Source organism: Poecilia formosa, unplaced genomic scaffold (genome assembly GCF_000485575.1).
Source record: "Poecilia formosa unplaced genomic scaffold, Poecilia_formosa-5.1.2 Scaffold174, whole genome shotgun sequence".
Taxonomy (NCBI): Eukaryota; Metazoa; Chordata; class Actinopteri; order Cyprinodontiformes; family Poeciliidae; genus Poecilia; species Poecilia formosa.
Window position 1 is genome coordinate 344,691 of NW_006800113.1, and position 27,011 is coordinate 371,701.

Here is a 27,011-nt window from a genome sequence, read left to right on the forward strand (position 1 = left end):
AATCCAGTCTCAAGTTATTCACCTAAATATACTACGCAGTGGTGTGTTTTTGCCTTATTCCCATGTAAATTGACATTAAAGACACAGTTCAGTAATGAAGTATGGGTTTCCCTAATACCTATAAAATAAACGGGTAGGATCTGAGAGGAAAAAACACATCGGCTTTTGATCTTCTGGGAAAAGAATAAATACTTAATGTCTCTCTCTTGGCTGCTTCAGATCAAACAGCAGCTCTGCGATTGAGAAGGTTGTTAGTTCTGGTTTAGTTTTTAAATGTGCAGGCACTTCCTCTCTTTAGATCCATTAAAGGGGGAAAAAATCACAAAAATGTACAAAGACAGCAAACAAATCAGCTGATATGTCTAAGGACTGGAGAGTCAGTACTTGGATACATTTTAAACCCCAAATATATGTTCACTTTTAAAAAGATCTTTTATTTGCCTTATGTGATGTCACAGGAGGCACTAAAGATTTTTTTATTTTTGTTGGAGGGTGTATCATGACTGTATAACAATTGCAACAAAATAGCTAAGTAAAAAGGGAAAAACTCCATTACAATATGTTTTGTATGTGGTAAATCTCGAATCAATTGTGTTGACACGATTGATGAGTAGTACCTTTAAGATATTAATAAAACATTTATTTTAGTGTGAAAATAAAAAAGGTTGAATCAGAGAACTTTTTTCTGTGGGTATGTACACGAATTAAATAGGAAAACAGGAGGGTTAGAGTGATAATGTTGTGAGCATGGGAGGCTGAGTTAATCCCAGCCGGCTGCGGTCAGGTGATCCGACTCCGAGCAGCTGTGCAGCTTCAGGATCGCTCACCATCAGACAGCGGGAGTCACCGGCGGAGAGAACACCGACTCATACGCTACACTAGTTAGGAGACAAACGCTGCCTTCTGGAGCGTCGCTTTCACGAAACGACATGGGAGACCGAGTGGTTTTACTGCTGCTCGCTGTGGTGGCCTCGGCCATGGCTGTGGAGGTAAGGAATATTGGTTTTAAAAAGCGACATTGGAGTATTTTTTCCCCACCGAGCATATTGTTTTGCTACCATCTCAGTCAAGCTAACACGAGTTAGCTAAGGATAAAACCGGAAGCGGAATGGTTGTGCCTTTTAAAATTAAAGCTGAATGTGTTTGGAAGTAAAAAAAATATAGTTGATTACACTTAATCTCGGATTCACCAGGACATCTGACATGAGTATGGAATTAAATATAGCCTGTTCTTTATGTACTCTAGTGTTGTACGGTTTTCTTAAACAATGTCTATTGCTTTATGGTGAAGGTTTAGCCGGAAGTGTGGAACATTTTTGCTTGGTGGGTTTTTAAGGATGTCGAAAGTGGAAAATTCACGGGAATTTCACCATTCGCGGCTATAATTGGCGTTCATAAGGAAACGTTATATAACATAAAATATAAATCAGCATTGTGTCGTTGTTTTGCGACATTTTTACCCGTTAAAGTCGTACGTTAAGTCCCCGTTCCGTTTGTGTTACAGTGGAAAATATGCTCCCCACTTTGTTGTTTTTGTGCTTTAAGCAGTTCCCTTACATTTCTGTGATTTAAAACGATACAAACGAGTCGTGTATGGTACAATCATTAACACAGACAACATAAAAAGACATGTTGAGGACATACAATCTACGTTTTCGGCTCATTGGACTGAATATCCATAGCGGATAAAACGCGTATTGTCTAATTTTTCCATATCCCGAGGGCTCATATTTTTAGAGTGGGTGTGTTTGTAGTTATGGAAGCAAGTTTATGTGTCTAGTTGTTCCTTCTTGAAGCCTTTTCGTGTGATTCTGTTCTGATTGAACGAGGCGAGGTCGTAAAAAGGACGGTTAATTTGGGAAACAAACATTACTGACGCCCCTCGTCACATTTCAGTTACACGGTTAGAGAATGGAGAGGTAAGATGGCGGCGGTGCACTGCACCATTTATGGAGGGTCGGGAAGCTGGAAAGCCAACAGGAGAGTTAATCATCACGTTCCCTTTCATTCACGCCTTTCTCTCCCATTATTTTTAAGTGTATTAGATTTGAAGTTACATTTAACAATGTAGAGTATGTTCCCCACAGACTTGTTTCTAAATAAATCACTGCTTATACATTTTTCCCCCCTAACATTTTGGTATATGTGCGTGTTTATACCCTTAAATAAATGTTAATTTATTCCATGTCGTTCGCATGTGAGAGGAAATGTATAACTGTTTGGCCCAACATATTTTATTAAAGTTAAAATTATTTTAGTAGGCCTACACACTCCTGGTTACTGAATCAGTTATTAAGAGTAGACTAAACCTATTTCTATTTTTTCTGAATAACAAACACTTAATTTTTTAAAAATCTATACATATTTTAAAACTCAGAGACAGCAATTAGTGTGTCTTAAAACGACAATTATATTATTTTTCAATGTATAGTTAAAGATTGAAATTAAGACATAAACTAACAGATTTTGCTGGAACTTGTACATTGTGTGGAAGCAATTATGGCTATAGTCTAACAACTGTAGGTAGGAAGGATCTACAATAATGCTCCTTTGTGCACATAGGATACAGCAATCTGCCACTGAAGAAGCTATACACTTCAGCAACTGCTTCTTGCATTTTTTTTTATTATTTTAATGTTTAATGTGCAGCTCCTAGTCAATTAAATATTTTTGTAATTCAGCACAGTTTTTAAGAATAAGCAATCAGTTATAGCTATGAATAGGAACTTAAAATCAACAAATTTCCTAAGTACATTTTGTATTTTTGACAGCAGCCGATGTTTAGTGCTCATCTGAAATTTTAGGGCGACTTTTACTGATCATATAGAAAGTTGGCATAATGCCTTGTCGAACTCCCACCTAAAATATGCGTAGCTTCATCATTTATTTATTACAAGGCATTGCAGCTACAATTGCCCATTTGGTTGCAGAAACGCCACCTTTTCATAACCGTAAATGTATAGTACGATAATGAATTTGTAATTGTGGTTCAGTGGCAGCCAGAGTTCACCGTTCTCTGTGGTCATGTCTGGTTGTTACCATTTATGGTTTATAGATGGAAGAGAATTTGTAGGAATGTGAATTGACTTTGAATCTGTCTGTAGGACCAGACTGAATTGAATGTCTATTTCTGTAAATAAATCATTTTCTTTGCACAGTTCCTTAAAAAGTCATTTGTATAGCAATATAAAGCTGAATTAAACTGCATTAAACTTATAAATGTGTGTATTTTTCATTTAATGTCTTGTACACTTGTAGCAGGTTTTTTTTTTTTTGCCATTTTGACTGAAGTGAAATTGGGACACTAATTTACTGCTTCCCTCCTCCCAGGCTTCAGTGGGTTTGGCATGAGTAGGATTCGTCTTTTGCTTTGTTCTGAGTACAGTTCTGAGGTCATTGCAGATGAACAGAGCTTTCTGAAATCCAGCATAACATTCGCAACTTCAAAGGCAACAGCCAGGCAGTCTGATTAGCCGCTCAAATACCGAGAATTAATTTGAACAAGATTCAGTCCGAGTTGAAAGGACGTGTTGCAAGTTGTCGGGGCTTGATTCTTGCCTTGGTGACCGGGCCGCCCAAACACACACACCAACACCCTCCGCTAAACACACAACCGAAGGAAGCAGCTTTTCCTGCACAGGGAGGCTGTGCTGCGAAGCGTGGGAGCTGGATGCCAGCCTTTGTGTTTTTGTAAGGGTTTGGGAAATGCCTCTTGGATGGGTGCACAGTCTGTCTGTTTGTGTACGTACTGCAGTCTTTCAGCCTGGGGCGGACCAGCCTTCTCCTCTTATTAGAAGGCCCTAATGCCATTATGGCTGCTGGCGCTGCCCGTGTTTCCCACTCTGGCACCTTCTCTGCTGCTCACGCTGCAGTTTCAGGTCTAAGGAGGAATCCGCTTGACACCAACGTGTCTCGTTATAGCTGCTGAAATTTTTGCTTGCCGGTGTGTTTGCTTGAAATATATCTTTAAAGAACCTTTTGACTGCTTTTAGGGAATGAGTTTGAACTTTGCTTATGGTCCAGTGCTCTTTTTAGAATGAAACGCAACACCCAGTGCTAATGTGTGATCTCACACAAATGGGTAAAATTGCCTGGTAAGCATAGAGAAGCTCTTTGTTTTCTCAAGGATTAGTTCTCAAAGAGTAAACTGTAATGTCTAGAATTAAAATCTTTTGATTAGTGCCAACAATTTCTTACCTTTGTTTTTATCCTTATTGTGGGCTATATGGAACCCTTTCCGGTTCTGAAATGTGGATGCTTCGGGGGTGTACTGCCTAAGAGAAGACTCTCCAGTAGCAGTCAGTGTTGCAATAAATCTGACAAGGCCTCTGACTCAAGACAGAGTCACTACTTTCCACACTAGTGTGGTTTAATATTCAGCTATGTTCCTGAGAAGCATTACTAATTGACCTCATTTGCTTTTGTTGCTCCTCTTTAAATTTCTCAATCTATGGTAGCAAAAAAAAAAACATGAGTAACATGTTTTAAAATGTAAAGATTTTGTGTGTGTGTGTGTGTGCGCGTGTGTGTGTGTATTGAATTAATCTCTGAGGGAAAGAATTAGGAAGATAACTTGAGGAAATGATGGCCAATATTTTTATCTGGGTTAGAAAAAAATTAGCTTCATAAATTGTTGCTTCGTTGATTACTTCCCCCTTTTTTTAAGTGTCCTATTTTCAGTTGAAGTGCAACAGAAAAATGAAAACATGAAATAATTGTTGCTGATGCAGTTATATTTGATCGTCACTGATTGGTTCAACATAGGAATATGTTTTGATCTTGGCTCTGAAACAACCTTGTTATGTCAGTATGCGCCATATGGTCAGGTTGGACAAATGTTGCTCTCCCTGCTGGATCCCTGTCATCTGTGCCATTTTTAAACTGTGTGCTGTGCTCTGTTGGCTGGCATGAACATGGTGTTTAGCTGTTTGAAGATGGCACATTTATTTCTTTGAACCAGTGTCGTAGGGCCCAACGGAATCACTTTTCTTTTTCTTTTTATGATTTTTCTACTTGTATTAAAAAAAGAACATGTTGGAAAAATGACGCCAGTATCCAACAGCAAAGTGAATTTCTTGCGGTTATTTTCCCATATTCATTATTTTTGACCGGTTTGGTCGCTTGATATCGAACACATATTTCTTCCTGTCCACCTGTTGCCACGTCCTCACCTTGGGACCATTTTGTTCCCTTTTTGACAACTAAAGATTTGAAGTGTTTTTCTGTAACCACTGTTTGCTGTAAGAATGTTTGTCCACTCAAATTAATTCCGGTTTGATAAGTTATTACAATGTCTCGTACTTAATTAGAGCTGATTGACGATCAAAACCTTGATGAACAAAAATGGTTGTACTAGCATCATAATTATTGAGAGAAATAAACTGATGTGCGATGGGTAAGGCATTGGAGACGAAACGGCAATGTGTGAAGATGAAAGCAAATTGACGCTTGGTCATTGAGAGCCTTTAAAATCAGGTTTGAAACAGTTTTGGAGCAGGAAGCTGAAAATGTGTTTCAGCTTCCTGCTCCAGGAAACACACGACTGTCAGAACGGTCGGGCATCCCAAACCTTTCCTCTGGTGCCACATTTTGGCTAACCCTTTACTCAGCCTTGGTCCGAATGCAGCCCTCGTTTCTGTTGTCACGGTAACCAGGACGAGGCAGACAAGCCTGCGTTCCTGTAGATCTGTCCATCCGCAATGTCTGCTCCTTGGTTGCGAGTCTCATTGGCGTGAGTCGAATTTGTTCGCGGGGGGTTTGTGGTCTCCCCACTTTGAAAGCATGCTAGGAATCCAGCAGTGCTGATTTTGCTGGTTTCAGGCCAGCTGGTGACTCAAAGGCCTGTTTTGTGCTCTGCCACACGCTCTCTGAATGAAGCGGAGAGTAAACACTAGAGTTAATTTGATAATAGAAAAGTCTGAAAAGGTTGCAGTTCGTCTGATTTTGTTCATTAGGCTACTATTTGCATTTTGATGCTGCGGTAGTTTTTAATTGCTGGCTTTTTCAATCATCTCTTTGTTCGCAGAGATGGATTTTAAATTCCAATGCTGAGGTTTACTTCCACTTCATAAAGGTCAAACATCTACTTTCTTCCTCAGAAGTCTTCTCCACTTCCTCTTCGGATGCTTGATGAAATCCCCTCGGGCCAGGAGCGCTCATCGTCATGCAGCGGTTGTTTCCATCTGCACATATCGGGAGTTCACCGTGAAGTCTCTCTTTTTTTTTTCCTTCACAGCTGCTGAGCAAGCAGCTCTCGGTTCACAATCAGAGCAATAAGTCGAGAACCAAGCTCGCCTGACCCGTGCAGACGCAGAATACATCCAGCCTTCAGCGTATCATCAAGGACACACGCGTTATTCACTCACAAAGCCTTCGTCTGAAAGCGTTTACCTCCCTCTGCTCACCGAGGCATCAAATCCGCAGCCGCCGCCGTCAAAGCGCCATTGTGTCACGCGTTGCAGTAACAGATGAGTTATTCTCCGTGTAACCGACCTTCTATTCAGATCCAAGCCTGGTAAAGTCATGTTGAAAACGTGGATTTGATTTAAAGCCGTAGGTGTGTAATGGAAGGTGGTTTACGTCTTAATGAGACTAATTCATAATAATTGCAGCTCCCCGCATTGCTGTGCTATAGGAATGTGGTCATTATTATTAATCAGACATGATTAGAGTGTGTATGTGGTGAATGTGTATGTGGTGAATTGGGTACCCACACAATTTCTTGCGTTAAAATGTAAGCAGCAAGGATTTTTTTTTTTTTTTCTGAAAAAAATTAGAAAAATGAAACGCAGTTTTCGATACGAACAGCCATTTTTGCCCTTATAAAACTAGTCAAGAGCTGCAAAAACATGATGTATCACAATCATCATCCTTTTTATGAATAACATTTGCTTTAAAAATCTTTTTTTTATCGTGAAATCACGATTATTTTTGTTTATTAGGTTTTAGAAAAAAGAAGAGTCTTTAAAAAAAATGGGAACAATTATCTTTTTGTACATTAAGTCCTCCCAATATTCATAGGAAATTTGAGATTAAAATAGTCATTTGGTATAAGATTGTGGGAAACGACAATGAGGCCTTTCAGCTCCGTTCACAGCTAAATAACAATAAGTGATAGAGAAAATCCTCGTTGCATTTGAATACTTTTGTTGTAGAAATTTTATGCAGACAAAACTATTAAAAACTTCTAAAAATACAATGTAAATGTAGAAATATTGCTAATCTGCAGCTTTTTATTTTAACTAGAGCCGCAGTTTGTACACCCCTTGGTTGAGACCTACGACTCATAGGGCAAAGGTTAAAGAAGGCATGTTTTTTTTAGCAGTAAGGTCGGATCTTATGCGACACCTGCTTCTGAAGCTAAAGATGTTCGAAGGCAAAAGGTTAAGAATATAAAAAATGAAATACTGTTTCAACTTGATTCATAATAAAAAATATATACATTTCTTATTTTGTTAAATCCTGATTTTGAATTGTCGTTTTAATTCTGTTGAAATCAGAACTACTTTCACAGCTCCAGCTTAAACCGTAAACAACAGTTTCTCACTCTGAGTTTTGTTAAGACATTAGATCTTTTTTTAACAAGCATACGTAATCTTTTTCAAAACCTCACTTCCCATTTCTCTTAACAAGTGTTCACTCGAGTGTGTGTTCCTTTGCTAGCAGAAGTGATGTAATCTTTGCGTGCTTCTCCTCCCTTTTCTCCACTCATCCCAGGTTTGCAGTGTTGCTATAGCACCGTGGCCTTCCCCAGGTGACTGGACTATAATTAGGCCGCTCCATGTTAGTTCTTGTTACTTCTCTCACCCTTTTCTCCTCCTCATCATATTCCTTCAAAATCAATGTTTTCTTGTATAGAAATCCTCATCTGTGGAAATAAATAATGGTCACTTTAAATTTTAAGATCCGATGAATGGTAATCTTCTCAGCTGAAATACTTAATATTTAGAAAATTATAATTGAATTGTAAAAGGTAAGACATGTTTTGAAAGGTTGAGCTTTATTTATCTGAGCTGTTCAGATTAGCACAAGAAGGTGGAAGTAGGAATCTTGACTGTGTCCTACAGTTTGTAGATCCATTTCCTGTTTGGTTTTCCGGATGGAGGCGGAGATCCGCCCTTTGTGCTACAAATAGAAATGATGAACAACAAATCAAGTGTGTGTGTGTGCCTGGATTGTTATAGGAAGTTACTGTTTGTGGAAAATCCCTCATAGAAAGGTCTTGATTGAACCAATCTAACCTAGATGATTTGGCTATTCATGGCAAAGCATTTTTATGGTTGTGAAGTGAATTATGATATTTATTTGGTTCTTGTACAAGTGAAAGGTAAAGAGCAGTGGTGGGCACACTTCTGCTAATGCGCTAAAAGTAGACTTAATTTTTCATTTAGTGCTTTTACTAACTTGTCCCATTGTCTAATCTGTGTTGAAGATTTGGTGATCTTTTATTTATGCTCTTATTTTGAAGTAGGTGAAGACTGTTTATTCCACAGTTTCATTTCTTTTCCTCGGTTCTCGCTTGTTTTCGTTTCCCTTATACTTTGGTGCAGTGCTTTAGCAGAACAAATTTTTTAGCTAGTGGTATCTACCACTAGCGAAAGAGTGTGTGTATTTACAGTGTCTTGTTCTATACACAGGGCACATATATGTACACATAGAGCAAACCATTACATTTTAAAATGAGCAGTAAAAAGATAAAACAAATCATGGTCCAGTTTCCTACAATTAGACTTTAAAAAGTCTGTATATTGATAATTGAATAAACTTTGCAAAAACATTTTGGGCCAAAAGGTACCTCAAATGGTAAAATGTGAAAAAGTGATAACTGTGGTATCCTTGAAGTAATTTTGCGTTCGATAACGACATTGGGACTGATTTACGTGGCAGAATGACTCAACTATTACACTTAACCTTCATTTAAGGCCTATAAAACCCCGCATGACATCCGTAAACACAGCCAACCCAGATCCGTCTCCAAAGCAAATTACCCACATGATGAAATTGTCTCCCAGGTGAGATGGATAATGGTGTTGCCTTAGGTTGTTAACGCTGATGACTGTGGGAGGTTATAACAGGCAGGTCCCTGGAGCAGAAGGTGTATCCATGCCGAATATAATTAAGGACACCAAAGAGAGTCCCTCTTCGTTTTTTTGTCTAGACGTTTTTAGATGTCCAGTAGTTCCAAATGTGATTCTTTACACACTTCTAATCAGATTTGAACAGATTGGCCTAAGACGCTTATTCCACTGGAATCCCTCAAGACAAAGCTTAATCGCATTAAATATAAATGGAGATCATTCTTCAATTGAACTTTGATGAAAACTTTTAAAGGCGAGGAGCGGAATATGAAGAGAAGCAATCAGGAGCGGTTGAGGAAACCTTTCATCGTGTCTGTTTGACCTGCTAAAGACTGAATAAGTGGCGCAATCAATACGTCTCGCAGATGGTTTAGGAAATAATGATTTAAAGAAACGCCTGGCTGGTCATGGTGCAACCTGCTTGTCTTAATCCGAAACTTCTTGGTACATTAAAGTAGAATCTTATTTTTGTATTCCCACCAAATATTTATGATAAATCTTTTTCTCTCAACATCTAGTCTGTAACTAAAACGTCCAGTCTACAGTGAGGATGAGGGACATCATCTGAAAAATCCCACCTACAAGACTAGCTCCCCAAGTATCACACACACATTTGATAGTGGTCCAGTCAAGGATGGAGGGTTCTGAGCAACAGCCTGAAGTGTTTTTGTGTGAATTTCGTGGTTTTGTCCTGTCCATTGAGACCCCACTTGTCCTAATTAACTCTGCTGTCATGCATCCTCTCAAGGAAAGTCAACAAATTAGCAAAGTGACGCATCAGCCGCCTGACCACCAGTCCTGCTAACGCCGTAAACGATTGATTAATAACTCAAAAAAAAAAAAAAGCAGAGTAGTTGTGCTACACCCCATAACAACCCCGTCGCATCACGACTGCTCAATGTATACCAGAGGGATCCGTCTTCTGTCTGCTCTGTGCACTGATTGTGCATCAGAGTCACGTTCTGGCGTGGACAATACTGCCTCGTCTCGTTAATGGTTGGCCCTGATGCGTCGGCCACAGATTTCTATAAAAGACGTGTGGGCCACAGAGAAATTTGTGTGTCAGGTTTGTGCTCTCCGGGGAGTCTCCCCAGTGGAACGAGTGCTGCTTAAAGACACCCCGCCCACACACACTCCGTTTATCCCTCCCTCCAGCCGCCATCACCCCTACCCGGCTCCCCACAGCAGTCCTGGGCCACTCAGATAAGACTATGCAATTAATAGCGCTGCAGGACCAGCGCCCATCGGGGACACTTCAAAGATTGCACAAGAATACATTAAACTGTTTTGCCAGTCTTGCTTGGCTGCGAAGGGGTGTGTAAAAATAGATTTATTTGCCTATGGCTTGCTTGTGTTGTAATATTTCTTTATTTCTGACACCCCCCATTTAGACGTAATGGGCAATAAACCCATCTCTGTTTTTTTTTGTTTTGTTTTTTTTCCGAGGTGCTGATCACATCACTGACTGCAGTCATAAGCCTTTTCACTTGCACAAGGCAGCGTATGTTATGCAAGGCTTCAGGCAATGACTTTCAGATGGGAATATTTGGAAAATTAGCATGAAGAGGAGGAGGAATGACGAGGCAGGAAGTTGGATTTGTCACATTAAATTGTGCTTCTTGTTAGTCGGCGTTGAGGTCATAAGCACCCAGGACAACTAAAAACAACAAAGACTTGGTGTTCCAGCTGGTGCATGACATCATGTTCCATGTATTTAAGACTCATTTGAGCGGGATTTGGGTCATGAATCCTGACAGCGATCCACAACATGATTGAAGTCACTCCTTCTAATGAAATTGCAGAGATATTTCATGCACTGAGCGTGGCGTTCTCATTATAAAGCCGCGCGGACGAAAGCACTCCAGCAAATTGCACAAGCAGATCTCACTTTAATCAGTTTATTAAGATAAACTTGATTTTTGTTGTTTTACATGATTTGATTGTTCCTTTGGGGTTTTCTTTTATTTATGGTGTATAAATAAATCTCCCAAAAATGAGATTTAGCTACAGTTTTGTGTTGCTGTGTAGTTTAATGAGGCTATTGGCTGCACACCGCCTTGAAAAAATGTTCACACAATTGTGTGATTGGGGATGCTTTCCTTTAACCCTAAACCTACAATCAGAGCTAGAGTAGAAAGCATATTAAGTGTCAGTGGCCTTGTCATAGTCCAGACCCAAATCCAACCAAGTCTGCCTCAAAACCTGGCTATTTTGATCAAAAATGTCTTCCCAGTATCCAATTCGTCCCCTGATAAGAATAATGGAAATGTCAGCAAGCTGGAATGTATTATTTTTGAATGCTCCATATTTTGTATCTGAGGCTCATTTACACCATCTTCATGAGGTCATTGTCTCGCAACATTGGCCTTCTCCGCCCTGATTCATTCAGAGTCAGGTAATGGGACGGGTATCATGCCAGATTGGGAGCGAACCGGGATATTTCTCCTGAGCTGACTGTTGTCCTAATCCACAGCGCCCAGATTACTGCTCCCTTCTCTGCAGGATGGCCGACTGTCAGGCTGGCAGACTTTGAGCCAGAGCTGAGATAAGATAACGACAGAAGGGGGGTGGGTTGGATGTGGGTGGGTGGGTTGGATGTGGCCGGTGTCTTGGTTTATGACACACAAAGCTTTACTGCTGATGTGGTTTGGCATTTGTCTGCCTGTCATCAGAGTCCATCTGTTCTTCATTGATTTGCCTCAAGATCCAAACAATCAAGTCTCACCCTGTTATTATCTTTGAGTTTTTCAAAATGCTACCAGAACCTTCGAATAAGTGGATCAAAGTAGTTTTTTTTTTTTTAGTTTTTTTTAATGCAGACATGTTTTTATATTCTGATGATGGAACTCTCTGCTTTGAAAAGTTGCCGACCTCATTCCTGACCCCAAAGGCTTATTGTCCACCTCATCTGTTCTCCAATCTCTCCCTGTCTCTTGCTATTGTAGCCATTGTTCTCTCTCGTGCACTCTACTCTTGTCTTTTTTTCCCCATCGTACCCGGCCTGTGATTTATAGGCTTGCGGCCGAGACTTGACCATTTTACCATCCCCTTGCTTCTCCTCGCCTCCTTTGACAGAAGAGAGGTCAAGAGGCAAAGGGCCAGAAGATGCTGATTGACAAGGGTTCGATTTGCCATCCAAATGAGGATGACCAAGAATTTTAATGTCTGCAAGCAGCTTGTCGTGTACTGATTTACCTACATGTACCTCAGGGCAGAGACAAAGTTTTATCTACTAGGCCAGGTGTGTCAAGCACTCGTAATGAGGTCAAAATAAAACCGTGGACCCTTTGGACTATCTTAATTAACCGCTCTCTATTTTTATGTTTTATTTTTTTAAACCACCAGTTTGGCTTTTCTTATCAATGAGTAAAACGTGGTGTGTATCTGTTGGCGTCACAACCTCACAGATGGTGGTGTGGAAACATAGCGACAGACTTCCAAATAATCCTGTGGTGGTGCAGATGGCTCCGTGTCAAGAGTAATGGCCGCCGGTGTTAAGTTATCGTTTGTGTGAACAGAGGAGGGTTGTGGCCAATGGGGGATTTTACACCCTAGTGTGTGTTTTGTGAGGGATTTTCTTCAGCGTGCAGCGTATGTTGACCTATCGCTGAAATATGAACTCTAAAGGCGAACCCTTGACCTACAGTATGCCGATATATCTGTATCTAATGGCTCTAAATGAATGAATTGTGTGTAATGACAGGATTATATTGATTCAGTGAAGATCAGTCTTCAGATGTTTTCATGTTATTTCCTTCAGTAGTTCTTAGTACAGTATATTACCTGTAATACACTCTGACTTGGGGAAGGAACGTCAGAGTGAAGGAGCAACGCTCACCCCGTCTACCCCCCCCCCCCCAGGCGACGATACGTGAAGTGTAAAAATCGCTACATTTACCTCGTTATTTGCGAGAGGTGAAGGAGCGTGAGGCGCGCTGAAGTGTATGGGAAAACATAATCGGCGCGTCGCCCCCTCCAGACGGGGTTTTGGCGCCCCCTCTGGTGCTGTGTCCCTATGCGTTGCATACGCTGCATACCCACTTTTTGCGCCTCTGGTTGTTAGTAGCAGTAGCCTGTTCTTTCTGCTTTTCCCTCATTCAGCTCATGGTAAGCGTCATCTCAAGGTGCCTTGAGACAAACATCTAATTTATACACAAGCGTAAAATCAAATTAATCCAATCGTATAGACAGATTCAAACTGTAGCTTTCCATCTAAGAAAAGCAAAAATGCTTGTTATGCTGACGTTGTGGTGCAGTGTCGATATATTCATTAACCGTTCTCACTTTTTGGAAGATGAGGCCGAAGAAAAAAATGTATTCTGTGAAATGGCTTCAGAACATTTGAGGTCCAATCAATTTGTTGTTTCTGAGCAATAAAATTGATATTGACCATCTTCCCAGCTCTCCGCTCATTGTCTTGCCGTACGACGCAGTTGCTTTGCACAGTGCAGATGCCGTTTTCTTTAGCATTCGTTCCGTGTTTGTGTACCTGACCAGCTCTCTGCTCTGCTTTGCTCGTTTTGTTTGGTCGCAATCTGGTGAATGGAGAACATCTCCCGAGAGCGCTGTCACCCTCGGATGATGCCAGCTGTGTAAATACGACGTGTGTAAAAGCAGTACAATGAAGTTAATCTTTGCACTGATACACCAGGTACATTGCTGCTGGATCGATTCAGGCATTTGAGTTTTTCTTTTTTTCTTTTTTTTTTTAATTGAATCCAAATCGACCAGCTATTCTAACGGCGAAGGGGACTCGCTCATGGCTGCTGGGAGAGAATCAAGTCTGCAGGGGAAAATATGCTATCCATCTCACAAAACAACATTTGTTTGCCTGCCAGGGCCTTCAAACCATTAACAAGATTAGGGAGCATACAATGGCAACAGTCCCTCTCCTTCCTCAGTCTGTCTCCGTCTCTTTTTTCTCTCCCCCCTCCCATATTCCCTCCCATTTTGTTCTAGCTCATTTGACAGTACAATGCAGACATTCAGCGGTTTGTCTGCACCTCCTCTCTGAGGAGAATCTGCACAAAACCTTTTTTTCCTTGTAGGCAGGCTGTTGTAGCTCGAACAAGCAGAGGTACAAATCATCACACAGGGATGTAAACCAACAGAAAACGACTACAGTCGTGTCAAAGGTGGGCTTTTTGTCCTCCAGAGACGATTCCTCAGACCAAAACCGACCAAAAAAAAAGTTCAGATTTTCGTGAGCCGTCTTTGCTTTTAATTTTCAAACTTCACTGCCAAACTGGAAATGCAGTGAAGAAAAAAAGAAACCACAAGAAACTCCATGATGATCCTTCGTCTTCCATTCTTCGCATCATCATTCCTTTCCTTTCCCCATATGAAGATTTTAATCCCATTACAGTCACGTTTTTAGATACCAGCACACAAGACTTTAGATCTCTTGACGTTTTCTCTGTACGCTCTTCCTCAGGTTCCCGCGGACGTTTCCATGGGTCTGCTGGCCGAGCCCCAGGTGGCCATGTTTTGCGGTAAACTCAACATGCACATCAACGTGCAGACCGGCAAGTGGGAGCCCGACCCCTCCGGCAGGAAGAGCTGCATTGGTTCCAAAGAGGGCATCTTGGAGTACTGCCAGGAGGTAAATTGTCTCCGAGAGTTTACAGTAGCTCTTCAGGAGAGGTTTTGTTTTTCTTGTCGATGAGTAAAAATAATTTTTTTTACAAGCTATCGGTGCAATTATTTTGTGATTTCACTTCATTTATTCACAGCAAATTATGTCTCAAGATATCATGCAAGTGGTGCAGTTACAAAGACTCTAATTTAGTCATCAGTTCACCATGATTGAACTGATCCTAGTAGGTCCGTTCAGTCATGGTGTTTTATACCACAGCGATGTCTGTTTTAATCTAAATTGGTAAAAAAGTGTTTTAAGAAGCCAAGCTGATTGGGCAGGATGGAGTTTGATTTAAAGAAAAAAGAAAAAACAAACGTGAGGCAAGAATTAGCTTCTTTGTTCACAAAGTTTGTGGGCACAACATCAGCAGAGTCGTCAAGGAAAGAGACGAGTAAAACGGACGTAAAATGGAGAGCACAACAATATATATTCATCAGTGGCTTTGTCCAAGAAAGACACAGCTAACCTCCAAAACGCTGAACTGATATTAATCTCTATGGAAATGAGAATAATGCAGCAATGCAGTCGTCAATGGCTTTGTGGAAGAAAGAAACACAACTAAAGAACCCAGAGAACTTCCTGTTGGAATGGAAAACAGTGTCCCCATTGCTAACGGCAAAAATGGCCTCAGCCGTTGCTTTATTGAAGAAAAATCTAGAGAACCCAGGAACGGGACGCAGCTAAACACAACCCTGACCTTTTAGATTACTTATTAAACAGAAAACAAGAATGTCTTCTAGGAAAAAGACGTTGTTAAAGACAGGAGCTCTGAGCTAGCCGACGTTCGTCTGTGGTTGAAAACTGTAATAGTTGATGACATCAATGGCTTTGTCTGAGAAGGAGACTAGACTAAACACAAACTGTTTGCCACGGGTTCTTTTAATAGACTGAACAACAAGCTGGACTCCGTTGATGCTGTGACAGACGGGAACACTGAGCCAAGAGAAGTTTCTGTTGAAGAGAGAGAATGAGGTCAATGGCTGCAGCAGCTCTGTTAATGATTCCATCCACAAGAAAGTTATAGTTCAACACAAAATCACTGAGCCATTTTAGACACAAGTTTGTTTTATTTGGTGAGTTTTAAAGCAGCTTTACCAAATTGAAAGAAAATCAAAACTATTCTGAAGAGAGCATCTATTTCTGTTGGTGTAAAAATAATAAAGACACAAAAAGTGTTTCTTCAGGGTTTGTACACATGTTGAAATCCTGAAATGATTGAATTTTAGTGAGATATTTAGGTTTCTAAAGTGCTTGATTTCTGTTAAATTAGTGTTTTGTTCTTGGACCAATCAGCTGTACAGGGTGTGTGTGAAAGAGACATGTCAAAACATAGCTTTTGTTATATTTTAGTATTTTTTAGTCTCTGCTGTAGAATGTAGAATACCATCACCAGACATGATTTATAACAGTGATCATTTATATCATATAGTAGGGTATTGAAACTGTTTTTGTTAGTCCATTTGTATTGTTTTTATCTCAAAATTGTTTTACTGGAAAAATTTGAAAACTTACATCGAAAATGCTTGAATTTTACTTTGTGAAAATGAACGAACCCTGCTCTTTAGAAAGATTACACCTTCTGGAAACTGATTATTATTAGATTTTTTGGTATTTGTTTTTCTTGCCAACTAAAAACCCAAATTTCTCTGGATGACATGGTTGCCAAAATATGTCTAATTACAAGCTGACTGTTACTGGGAAAATGAAGTTACATGGATATAAGCAGCTTGTTGGTTGGGCAAAGGGAGGAAAACCAAACAAAGAATCTCAACATAATGCAGCGAAGATCTGTGGTTTATACATTATAAACCACAGATCTTTTATGTTGCGTTGCTCTGGAGACAATATGACAGACGGGAAAATTACCCCATCTTTAAATCATCTGTAATGTTGTCTACAGGTGTATCCAGAACTCCAAATCACCAATGTAGTGGAAGCCAACCAGCCAGTCAGCATCCAGAACTGGTGCAAGAAGGGACGCAACCAGTGCCACAGCCATATGCACATGGTGGTGCCCTATCGCTGCCTGGGTAAATCCGCCATGTTTTGGTTTTCAAAAGTGCCTGTTTTTTTTTTTTTTTGTTGTTTTTTTTTTCTTTTCTATTTGAGGGAAAAATAAAAGTTTCCGTATGGTTTCTGAGTCTGTTCTGTTTGCAGTGGGAGAATTTGTGAGCGACGCCCTGCTGGTTCCTGACAAGTGCAAATTCCTGCACCAGGAGCGGATGGATAAATGCGAGAGCCACCTGCACTGGCACACCGTAGCCAAGGAGGTGAGGACGTGTTCCTTTTTACTTTTCACCGCTTCTCTTTGACGCATTTCTCACCGTTTACGACTCGCTCCTTGTAGAACTGTGGAGACCGCACCATGAATCTCCATGACTACGGGATGCTGCTGCCCTGCGGGATCGACCGCTTCAGAGGAGTGGAGTTCGTCTGCTGCCCCAGCGAGGCGGAGCGGGGCACGGACAGCGTAGAGCAGGACGCCGACGATTCTGACGTCTGGTGGGGCGGCGAGGAGACGGACTACACCGACAACAGGTGGGCACAGAAAAGGGGCGAGGCTGCTGGGAATAGTGCAGTGATGCATCAGAAAGTGCCTTGTTCAGGTGTAGCATTTCCACAAGGACAGATATTATATCCTTGAAAGGAAACAGCTGCCATGACCCTCCTTCACTTCCTCAGTTATTCTTCCTCAAATCATTTGACAGATGTTTGCCAGGCTTCAAACACAATTTGTGTTGAGTGTTCTTTCTTTCCTTCCTTCCTTCGATAGTTTCTTCCTTCTTCCCGTTCAACTTCCTTTCCATTCACCTTTTTTCCTCCTTCCTTCACCATTCCTTCCTCCCATCCTTCTTTCCTTCATTCCCTTCTACCTCCTTTCTCTCCTTCTTTCTTTCCTATTTCCTTTTGTCCAAATTCCTTGTTCAGTATCCACCACATACTGACGATGAACTTGAGTATTAGAATGCAGCAGCAGGGAGCAGGGATTTCTGGGAAATGGACTTGGTGGAAGTGTGTAGCTGTTTTAGGACCAGAAGACCTGGTCTTCTCTCTGTCCTTTGCGTTCCTCCTTCATGCCCTCATGTCTCTCAGCATGGTGCGAGAGCCGGAGCCAGCAGAGCAGCAAGAGGAAACCAAACCATCTGTGGTGGAGGAGGATGAGGACGAGCCGGAGGAGGAGGGTGACGATGACGAAGAGGAGGAGGAGGAGGAGGAGGAGGAGGATGATGATGACGATCAGCTGGACAACGACCAGGATGGAGACGGAGAGGAGGACGAGGAGGCGGTGGACGAGGAGGATGACGACGACGACATCATCGACGCGCTTGACGACGCTGACGACACCGACGAGCCCACCACTAACGTCGCCATGACGACCACCACCACCACAACCACGGAGTCTGTGGAGGAAGTTGTCAAAGGTAAGAGGGGGCGTAAACTTTTTAAAATCACAAACCCAGCCGTCGTGTTCAGGCCCACGCGTTTTCTCCACCATATTTTCTGTACAAATTGGCGTATTTTGCCTAAATGATAAGTGTGTGTGTGTGTGTCCTCCAAGATGTGTGCTGGGCCAATGCTGAGACTGGCCCATGCCGGGCCATGCTGCCCCGCTGGTACTTTGACCGCCAGGAGGGCCGCTGTGTTCAGTTTATCTACGGCGGCTGCGGAGGCAACAGGAATAACTTTGATTCAGAGGAGTACTGCCTGGCTGTCTGCAGCAGCGTCAGTAAGTCCTGCCCCCGGCAGAGAGCCAGCCTTAACCAGCCAATCAGATCTCTCTCTGTAACTCCCCGGTTTCCTCCTTGGTGTGTGTGTTTGTTTTTTTTGTTTTTTTTGCCTCCAGATGTATATTCCTGTCTAACATGTAATTATTCCTCTATATTCCAAGCTTATTTTTTCCCCCCTCTACTTTCCCTCCTCTTTTTTGCTTTCTGACACCAGTGTGAATGTTGCTTCATGGGCTGTTCTTTACAAGTGGGTCAGAGTGTTTGAACATTTCCGCTTAGTTTAGAAGTGAAAAGTCCAGACTGTGGAGGGATGGAAACACATTTGCAGTGGAGATAAAAACTATGCACACTCTTGTTAAAATGCTAAACTTTCTACTTTATAGAAGTTTTCCAAATCCACCAGATCATCTCTTATCCACGCCACTCTTCAGATTTTTTTGTCAGATTTAGTTTTGTGCTCAATTTTCTCAGCTTTTCTTGCAGACTCCTGGGTGAAACATTCCGCTCCACATTAACAAAAACATAATAATTACATTGAAGGTGTAAATTTCATAGAATATTGTTCCAGAGGGCAAAAGTTATTTAGAGAAAACACAGATTTTGTCACAACTGTGATTAAAATGATCCCCTCATATCCTAATATCATGCCGTTATATAAAAACAAACTGTAATAGGCAACATTATTACTAGAATGTCCTCCTTATTGTAAAATAAATCTTTACAATGCAGTGGTTGAAAAATTTAAAACCGCCAGCTGTCGTTTAACCTCTGTTTTTCTCATAGAGGCGGCTTTTACAACGCGCCTGTCTCCTGTATATTAGCTCAGCGTCAATATGAGCTGTGAAATAACCCGGGCGGACATTATTTTCACAATAAGCCACGCTTCAGCGCCCGTGTCCTTTATGTGCGTGACATGTTGCAGGCTGGGCTGCTGGTTCCTCTGGTTTATTCATTCACTTCACAATTCAATTTTGTTTGTGTAAAATGAGTCGGAATCCAAACCTGCGCTCGACTTGCTAAACGCCGCATTAGCATGTGTGATAAATCGACAAGTTTTATTCTCCAACCACATAAATCGGTTAAAGTAAGCGCCATGTCGGTGTTTGTTGGCAGTTGTTTTGTGTGTTGGTTCAGGTAATGGAAGGTTGTTTTTAAAGCACTCAATTGCTCAATGTTTTAAGTTTAAACTATAAATTTCAGTGTTTCATTAAGATTCAATGTGATGCATAATTGATGCATTGTTTTTATAAGATTTTTTTTTTTGACAAAAATCTGAACAATTAACTTCGTCAACTTTCAAGTCTACATTTAGCTCCACTCTGTCCCAATACAAATCATCAACAACATATTCATATTTAAGTTTCTGTAAAGCGTTTGAAGCTGAGGAAGCCCCGCACCGCGGGCAGCGAGTCACGTCCCCCTGGTGTTTTCTGTGCAGTCACGCGCTCGTTAGACGTGACCGATTTCACATGATGTGCGACCTTCACGCCTGCGCTCGCGCGCCGCTTCGAAAGCGCACTTGATGGATGATCAACTTTCCTCTGATTAAACTTTAACGCCGTGACGCCGTCCGATTTACTCCCAGATGAATTCCTGACAGAAGTTTCGCCAGGAAAGCTCCAACATGGTCTGGGTGAAGTTATGTAATTGTAAAAGGTTTTGTCTCTGTCCTGCAATGCATTATGGGTCATCTGATGTATTTACTCACTGTTTGAAGGTCCTGGCTTCCAGCTACACAATTGTTTTCTTCCTTTCTGTGCTTTCACTAACCTCATTAACCCTTTTGTGGACGTTGTGATCCCATTCTCGTCGCTCTCTGAAACATCTCCTCACCACTGGGATTTCTTTTCCTCTCTTTCTCCTTTTTTAAAAAAAATTGTGCCGCAGTTCCCACGGCAAAGCCCAGCTCCCCCGACGCGGTGGACCACTACCTGGAGACGCCCGCCGACGAGAACGAGCACGCCCACTTCCAGAAAGCAAAGGAGAGTCTGGAAGCGAAGCACCGCGAGAGGATGTCCCAGGCAAGACAGAAACCTACGTGTTTGAAAACCGACTGACGCATTTCTGCTTCAATTTCACCTGGAGACAGCTCCAGTTTGTAAAACAGCGTTCGTTAGAGAAGCTGATGTTTTTTAAATGTAGTTATAACAAATCTGGATTTTCAGGGGTTTTTCATGGAGTAATTGCATTGAATTGATCAGAATGACACTAAAAGCACCAATAATCTTCTTTTGGATCTATTTTCTGGTAATTAGGTTGGAAACCATATGTTTTCTCTGCATCATTTTTTGCAGGAAAAAAATAGTTTTAAATCCCAAAAATTGAAATAAATTTGTGTCAAAAAATACAAGTTGCCTTTTCCAAATGCGATGTAACATTAGCGACTCTAAGCGAGTTTTATTTGGCTTCCTTAAATCCACTGTGATGTTTTCAACTCATTTTTTTTTAAATGGGTTGAAAAGGACAGAGAACTCTGCACTTCGTCTATGAAAAGCAGCAATATGTGAAGCAATGTTCTGCCGGGACCAGACAGAAATAAAAATCAGCTTGCCAGACTTAATAAATGTTTTCCTTCCTGTGTTTCTATGCTCAGGTGATGAGGGAGTGGGAGGAGGCCGAGAGGGAAGCCAAGAATCTTCCACGTGCCGACAAGAAGGCTGTGATTCATGTAAGACCAGCGTGGAAGCACACATCGGAACACCACCCATGTTTTTCGTTTTTGTCGTTTTTCAGTACTGATGGGGATTTTTGTGTCGCTGCAGCGTTTCCAGGAGAAGGTGGAGGCTCTGGAGCAGGAGGCGGCCAGCGAGCGCCAGCAGCTGGTGGAGACCCACATGGCCCGGGTGGAGGCTCTGCTCAACGACCGGCGCCGCCTGGCTCTGGAGAGCTACCTGACTGCTCTGCAACAGGACCCACCCAGGGTGAGCGGCACCGACTGTTGCTCCGTTTCGGAGGATTTCACATCAAAACCTCTCCACTGATGTTTTCTTTTGAAGATTCCCCCGCCGCATGAATAATTCTCACCACCTCATTGTCTTTCACAGCCGCGTCACGTCTTCAGCCTGCTGAAGAAGTACGTCCGCGCCGAGCAGAAGGACAGGCAGCACACTCTCAAACACTTCGAACACGTCCGCATGGTGGACCCCAAAAAGGCTGCTCAGATCAGACCTCAGGTACAGACGCACTGCTTCCTTCTGCCTTAAAAAGTCTGAAATTCATCTGTCTAAAATTAAGCCTTTGAAATATCTTAAATTCACTTTAAAAAGTACGTTGTTAATCATAGGTCTTAAATTTTGTCTTTACTGGAGAATTTAATCTCCTTTATTTAGTTTTTTTTTATTTTCTTGGGACTTTTCTGGTAGGCAAAAGTTTGCGTTGCATTCAGACATCTTCATTGCTTGTGACTCGAGATGGTTGAGGCTACAGCTAACTGTTAACATAGACCAGCTACCCTAGCAAGAGTAGCTAGCTAGCAAGAGTTTAACAGTGAATTAGTGATGGTCAGCTGAGTATTTTTGCTAGCTAGCTACAATACTTGGTACTTATTTTAGCTAGCTGCATAAGTGCTAGCTAAAATACTAGCTACAATACTTGGTGCTTATTTCAGCTTGCTCCATAAGTGCTACCTAGCTAATTAATTAGTGGATAAGTACAAATTTATCATGAGTTAGCTGGACGAAATTTGTACATTTCTCTGGAGATACTAGTCCTAAGCTGGTTTTAAATCATAATAGACTTAAAGTCTTAAATTTCAGTTGGTTAAACCTGCAGAAACTCTGTTGTGTTTTTGTTGTATCTTAAAATCGAAATCCTCTCGCTTCTCATAGTCTTGTCTGTACTTTTGTGGTACAGGTGCTGACTCATCTGCGTGTTATTGAGGAACGTATGAACCAGTCTCTGGGCCTTCTCTACAAAGTCCCTGGTGTCGCCGACGACATCCAAGACCAAGTTGGTACGTGTTTACTCCCACAGCATCCTGCTGCCACCTCCGTGTGTCACCGGGGGGGATAGTGAGTTCTTCTACACGAACCATACTGTAGTTTTTCGGTTTCCTTGAGGTTGTTCTGTCATAACATCTAGTCGAAATAAACATTTAGCAGCAAATAATTTTTTTTAAGGCGTTGTAAATCCAGAAAAAGTTTCATAGCCACCAAAATGTTTGGATTTGGCTGCTTCAGCAGAAATAAACACAAACATTTTAATCATTCCAAACCATTTCTTGCAGCTTTGGATATAAATCTCTTATGCTCTTTGTGGCTGCTGACCCAAATGGGAGGCGGATACTGTGAAAAGCTCAATGCCTTGATTGTGTTACGGGTAACAGATTAAATGCTCTGAATTCCAGTCCGCAGAATTTTTTTTTTTTTTTTTCCCTCTCCTCCCCCTACCAATAAGGACATTGGAGCCGTTTGGCCTAATTCTTCTGTTCAGACTCAAATGAAACTGTTCGCTAGAAAGATAAATCCTCTCCCTCTCACCGCTGCAGTCGCAAGGTTTCTATGGGCGTCATGCGACCATCTGCGTGTCTGTCACATTCTGCAGAGCTCACCAAAGATGAAACAAATACCATTTAAAAAGTCTGCCCATGTGCTTTGGAATAAATGTGCACCAATTAGACGTGTTTGTTTTTGCAGAGCTCCTGCAGAGGGAGCAGGCCGAGATGGCCCAGCAGCTGGCCAACCTGCAGACCGACTCCAGGGTGAGCTATGGGAACGACGCCCTGATGCCCGACCAGGAATTCGACCAGACTGACCCGCTGCCCCAGGAGGATGTCCTGGGAGGAGTCGGCTTCATCCACCCCGAGAGCTTCAACCAGCAGAACACAGAGAACCAGGGTGCTTATTTAAAAAAAGAAAAGAAAAAAAAAAAGTTATTGGGTTAAAAAAAACACTGAAGCAAAACATGAGCTCAGTTATTGTTACAGTTTAAAACACAGATTTTTTGGTAAAGATGTGAAAGACTAAATATATTTATTGCCGAAACAAAAACAAGGCGACAAACAAAATCACAGCTGCCCAAATTTTCTCGTTATTTTGCATGTTACTTTCAAGCTGAAGCCCATCCTTCAATGTTTTTCTAATTAACTTTGCAGCCACCAAATAGAAGTGATCTCATATTTCTGTTCAACTTTCCACTGAACAGTCCACTATTTTATATATTAATTGACCCAAACTCCCTTCAAGTTGCTTCGACTCCTTTTCACTGTAGTTTCTAGTTTCCCCCAAAAGGGGGCGTGGCTGTTTGTGGGAGAAGGTTCTAGGTTTTTTGCACATTTTTACCAGTGAGACCAATAATGTTGGCACCAGTCATTTGTCCAAACAAACACTGATAGGATTTATCGTGTGTTCCTGCACCCTCTGGTGGTAATAAGAGCCTTTTTATATCTACACAGTTGCTATTTATAAAACCAAACTCGAATCAAAAAACTGATTTAATTATAGATGTAGTCTAATGGGGTCTAGTTTCTCTGCTCCACCAGGACAAAGAGCATCACCACTTCTTAATAAGAGACCTTTGAAAAGGTTAATTAACCTGCCAGCCGTCTTTTATGAGTAAATGTTTCTGTGTTCATAGTTGGGGAAAATGGCTTCAGTAATGGGTTAGAACTCGAAATAAATTAAAAATGTAATAGATCGTACCGTTTCTTCCTGCTAGTGACCGGAGTCAAGATGGACGCCGTCCCCGAGATGCGGATGGAGACCGAGGACAGACAGAGCACCGAATATGAAGTCCACCACCAGAAACTGGTAAAGCTCATCTCCACCTTGTCCGACTGGTAAACTCTCAAGGTCATCACCATGGAGACGAATAGGCGACTGTAATAATGCATGCGTCACACTTTCTCCGGCGGCCTCTGATCGGAGGGAGGTCTGCCGGCGGCGTTTTTCCCCGCTCCGCCCCGAAGCCGCTCCACTAAAGATTATAGGAGCATTTCTGCTCTCCATCTTTAATCTCCTCAATCCATTCTCTGCCCAAATCCACGCACCTCTGTCCTCTCACCTAAAGGCTGTAATCCCATAATCCCTGCATGTTATTAACGCCGCATTTCATGCGTGCACCAGGAGCATCCCAGGCGAAGTCACTTTTTATTAGATTATCTGTCATTTGTTGGTTTCTGTTAGATTTTTCTCATAAAGCTAGGTCTTTAAAGAAAACAAGAAAATTTTTCTTTATTCCTGGAGACATACTGAAAATAATAGAGCGCTGTAATCCTGTTTTGTTGTTGACGAATGCATGTAGTGCATAGTGTGGGAGTCATCTGGCCGCTGCAGGAAGGAAATGAATTTCCCATCCCAAGTTGTCCAACTCCGCAGCACAATTTCACCCTAATGTCCGTGGATGTAATGACAAAACATCAGACGCGCCGCAAATAACCCGCTCGGCTCATTTAACTCCACTCTTGCGTTTGCAACCTGACCACCATTTTGTCCTTGACCTCCCACAGGTCTTCTTCGCCGAGGACGTCAGCTCCAACAAGGGCGCCATAATCGGGCTCATGGTGGGAGGCGTGGTCATAGCAACGGTGATCGTCATCACCCTGGTGATGCTGAGGAAGAAGCAGTACACTTCCATCCACCACGGAGTCATTGAGGTGAGAAATGGCGGGCTGTGTGTGTGTGTGTGTGTGTGTGTGTGTGTGTGTGCGTGTGCGTGTGCGTGTGCGCGTGCGCGTGCGTGCGTAGCATTACAAGTAAGACGTCAATGTATTTTTGTCCAATGTAGTTGTAATCTGATGATGATAATAAAGGAACATATAGAATCTGGTTAGTAAACGGTTCTGATGTAAACTGGAAAAGCCTGAAAAAAAAAAAAGCAAATTCGGTATAACCTCAGAAAAATAAAAAGCATTTTTTTATTTTTTAACTTCTCGAAACACAACACTTGAACTCAAATTAATGTAGAGTATTTTCTTTGCTTATTTGGGCTGTTTGCTTCTCTTACCAGCAGGTTTCACATTGGTTTCAATTCCAAAACAAAATCCCTGAAAGTCCATTCTTTGATTCCAAATAGTCATCAAACCGTCTGGATTTGGATAATCCCGTCCAGATTCTTCCAAGTATTTTAGATTTTCATCAATCTAAATCTGACTCGATGTATAAAAAAAAATAAAAAATCTTTGAAACACCCCTTTATCACTTCAGAAACCTTTTTCTTTTTTTTAAAATGGGAAAACGTTGAAAAGCAAACGGATTAACGCCTCTGCTGCGTTTAATTTTCTGGTTTCATGTTTCTAATTGGCCGCATTCATCTTTCCTGAAATTTCATTAGCGCTTCGATTTAAAACACGAATCACCGATTTTGTTTTCATTCATTTATCTTCGAGACAAGTGGCTCCGAAATGATGGAGCGTGTCAGTTTTCTCTCCCACATGACGTGTGTAACCTCCGCCCCTGTTGGCTGCCCTCCAGGTGGATGCTGCCGTCACCCCAGAGGAGCGCCACCTGTCCAAGATGCAGCAGAACGGCTACGAGAACCCCACCTACAAGTTCTTTGAGCAGATGCAGAACTGAGGCGACAAATGAAAATAAACACACACACACACACACACATAAACACACCATCACCTCCTCCCCCTGCCTCTCCTCCTGTGTCAAACCACTTCCTTCACTTTATTGCAGCAAGACGCCTTTTTCTCTTTCTTTTTTGTTTAATTAAATTAAATTGTAGAAGTTGCTGCGTCTGGGCCGTAAGCAAAAAAAAAAAAGAAAAAAAAAAGCACACTTTCTCAGTTTAGTTTCGGGTCGGCACGTCTCTTAAAAACAAAATGATTTCATCCTCCTGGAGAACAAGTGAGTGTCCCCCTCTCTTTCCTGTCTCCTCCCTCCATCCTTCTCTCCTCTCCTTCCATGCAACAGCTGGGCTGTGTGAAGCCGTCCCGGGCTCCGAAGGGACAACACGGCGACCACGGCTTTAGTAAATGTTGGAGCTGTTTTTACTTTGTCGTTTCCACTTTTCTTTTTTTCAAAAAAGATCGAAAACGGTAAAAAAAAAAAGGAAAAAAAAAAAAAGTCAACTGATGTAAAGTCATTTTTTTTAAATTGCGTGTAATGTTGCTAAAGTAATAATGCTGAAGTCTTAGCTGTTTATGTAGTGTGCATGACAACAGGATTTGGAGTAAGAGGGGAATAAAAAGAAAACAAAACCGGATCTTGACGCTGCTCTCTCTGGAGATCCTTCCTCACTCATAGATTGTCATTCTAGCAAGATTGTACATTTAGTATCCAATCGTGATCACGTGACATCCAAACGAGAACGAAAAATATCTAGAAACCTAGAGGAACGGGCTCTGCTTTTTTCATATCATGTGCATTTAGTTTTCCTCTTTTCTTTATTATTTTTTTTTTTTTAAGTTAAAAGTTCTGAGCTCCTCCCGTTCCTGAGGCTGGAGGACGAGGAGGAGATTCATCTCTGTAAATTTTCACCCATCGAAGTATGTCTCTCAGAATCCTTGCGTGGACCGACGATCTGAACGCTGCGAAAACAAAACCCTACTAAGCATTTTTGCTCTTTTTTTTCTAGTTTAGTACACATGAAATGAGAAAACTAAATTACAAGTAAGTTTTCAGC

The 27,011-nt window shown here is 41.7% G+C and overlaps 1 protein-coding gene and 1 long non-coding RNA gene across 3 annotated transcripts; one reads left to right on the top strand and one right to left on the bottom strand.

The window, feature by feature from the left end:
* The first annotated feature begins 819 nt into the window (after window positions 1-819).
* appa (amyloid beta (A4) precursor protein a) lies at window positions 820-26,565 on the top strand. Of its 2 annotated transcripts, XM_007565283.2 has the most exons (16): window positions 820-989; window positions 14,512-14,679; window positions 16,616-16,745; window positions 16,873-16,985; window positions 17,063-17,253; window positions 17,809-18,137; window positions 18,275-18,442; window positions 20,331-20,464; window positions 21,037-21,111; window positions 21,206-21,364; window positions 21,488-21,616; window positions 22,296-22,395; window positions 23,078-23,278; window positions 24,099-24,190; window positions 24,889-25,035; window positions 25,853-26,565. In XM_007565283.2, the coding sequence occupies exons 1-16, from the start codon at window positions 930-932 to the stop codon at window positions 25,952-25,954; spliced, it is 2,298 nt and encodes a 765-aa protein (XP_007565345.1). In that variant the 5' UTR covers window positions 820-929; the 3' UTR covers window positions 25,955-26,565. The 2 variants fall into 2 exon arrangements, with proteins under 2 accessions (XP_007565345.1, XP_007565346.1); XM_007565284.2 differs by lacking the exon at window positions 18,275-18,442 and having other exon boundaries at window positions 821-989.
* Window positions 8,155-17,839, bottom strand: LOC107837778 (uncharacterized). Its single transcript, XR_001663823.1, has 3 exons — window positions 17,756-17,839; window positions 13,629-13,630; window positions 8,155-8,169 (listed from the first exon to the last, which is right to left on the bottom strand). It is a non-coding gene; the product is annotated as an uncharacterized LOC107837778 (long non-coding RNA).
* Window positions 26,566-27,011: the final 446 nt, after the last annotated feature.

Bases quoted from the DNA above. Each gene is read 5' to 3' on its own strand.
- appa (XM_007565283.2), top strand. From the start codon at position 930: ATGGGAGACCGAGTGGTTTTACTGCTGCTCGCTGTGGTGGCCTCGGCC. The intron at 18,138-18,274 runs GTAAGAGGGGGC...GTGTCCTCCAAG, and splicing joins TGTGGAGGAAGTTGTCAAAG to ATGTGTGCTGGGCCAATGCT. The intron at 24,191-24,888 runs GTAAAGCTCATC...GACCTCCCACAG, and splicing joins AAGTCCACCACCAGAAACTG to GTCTTCTTCGCCGAGGACGT.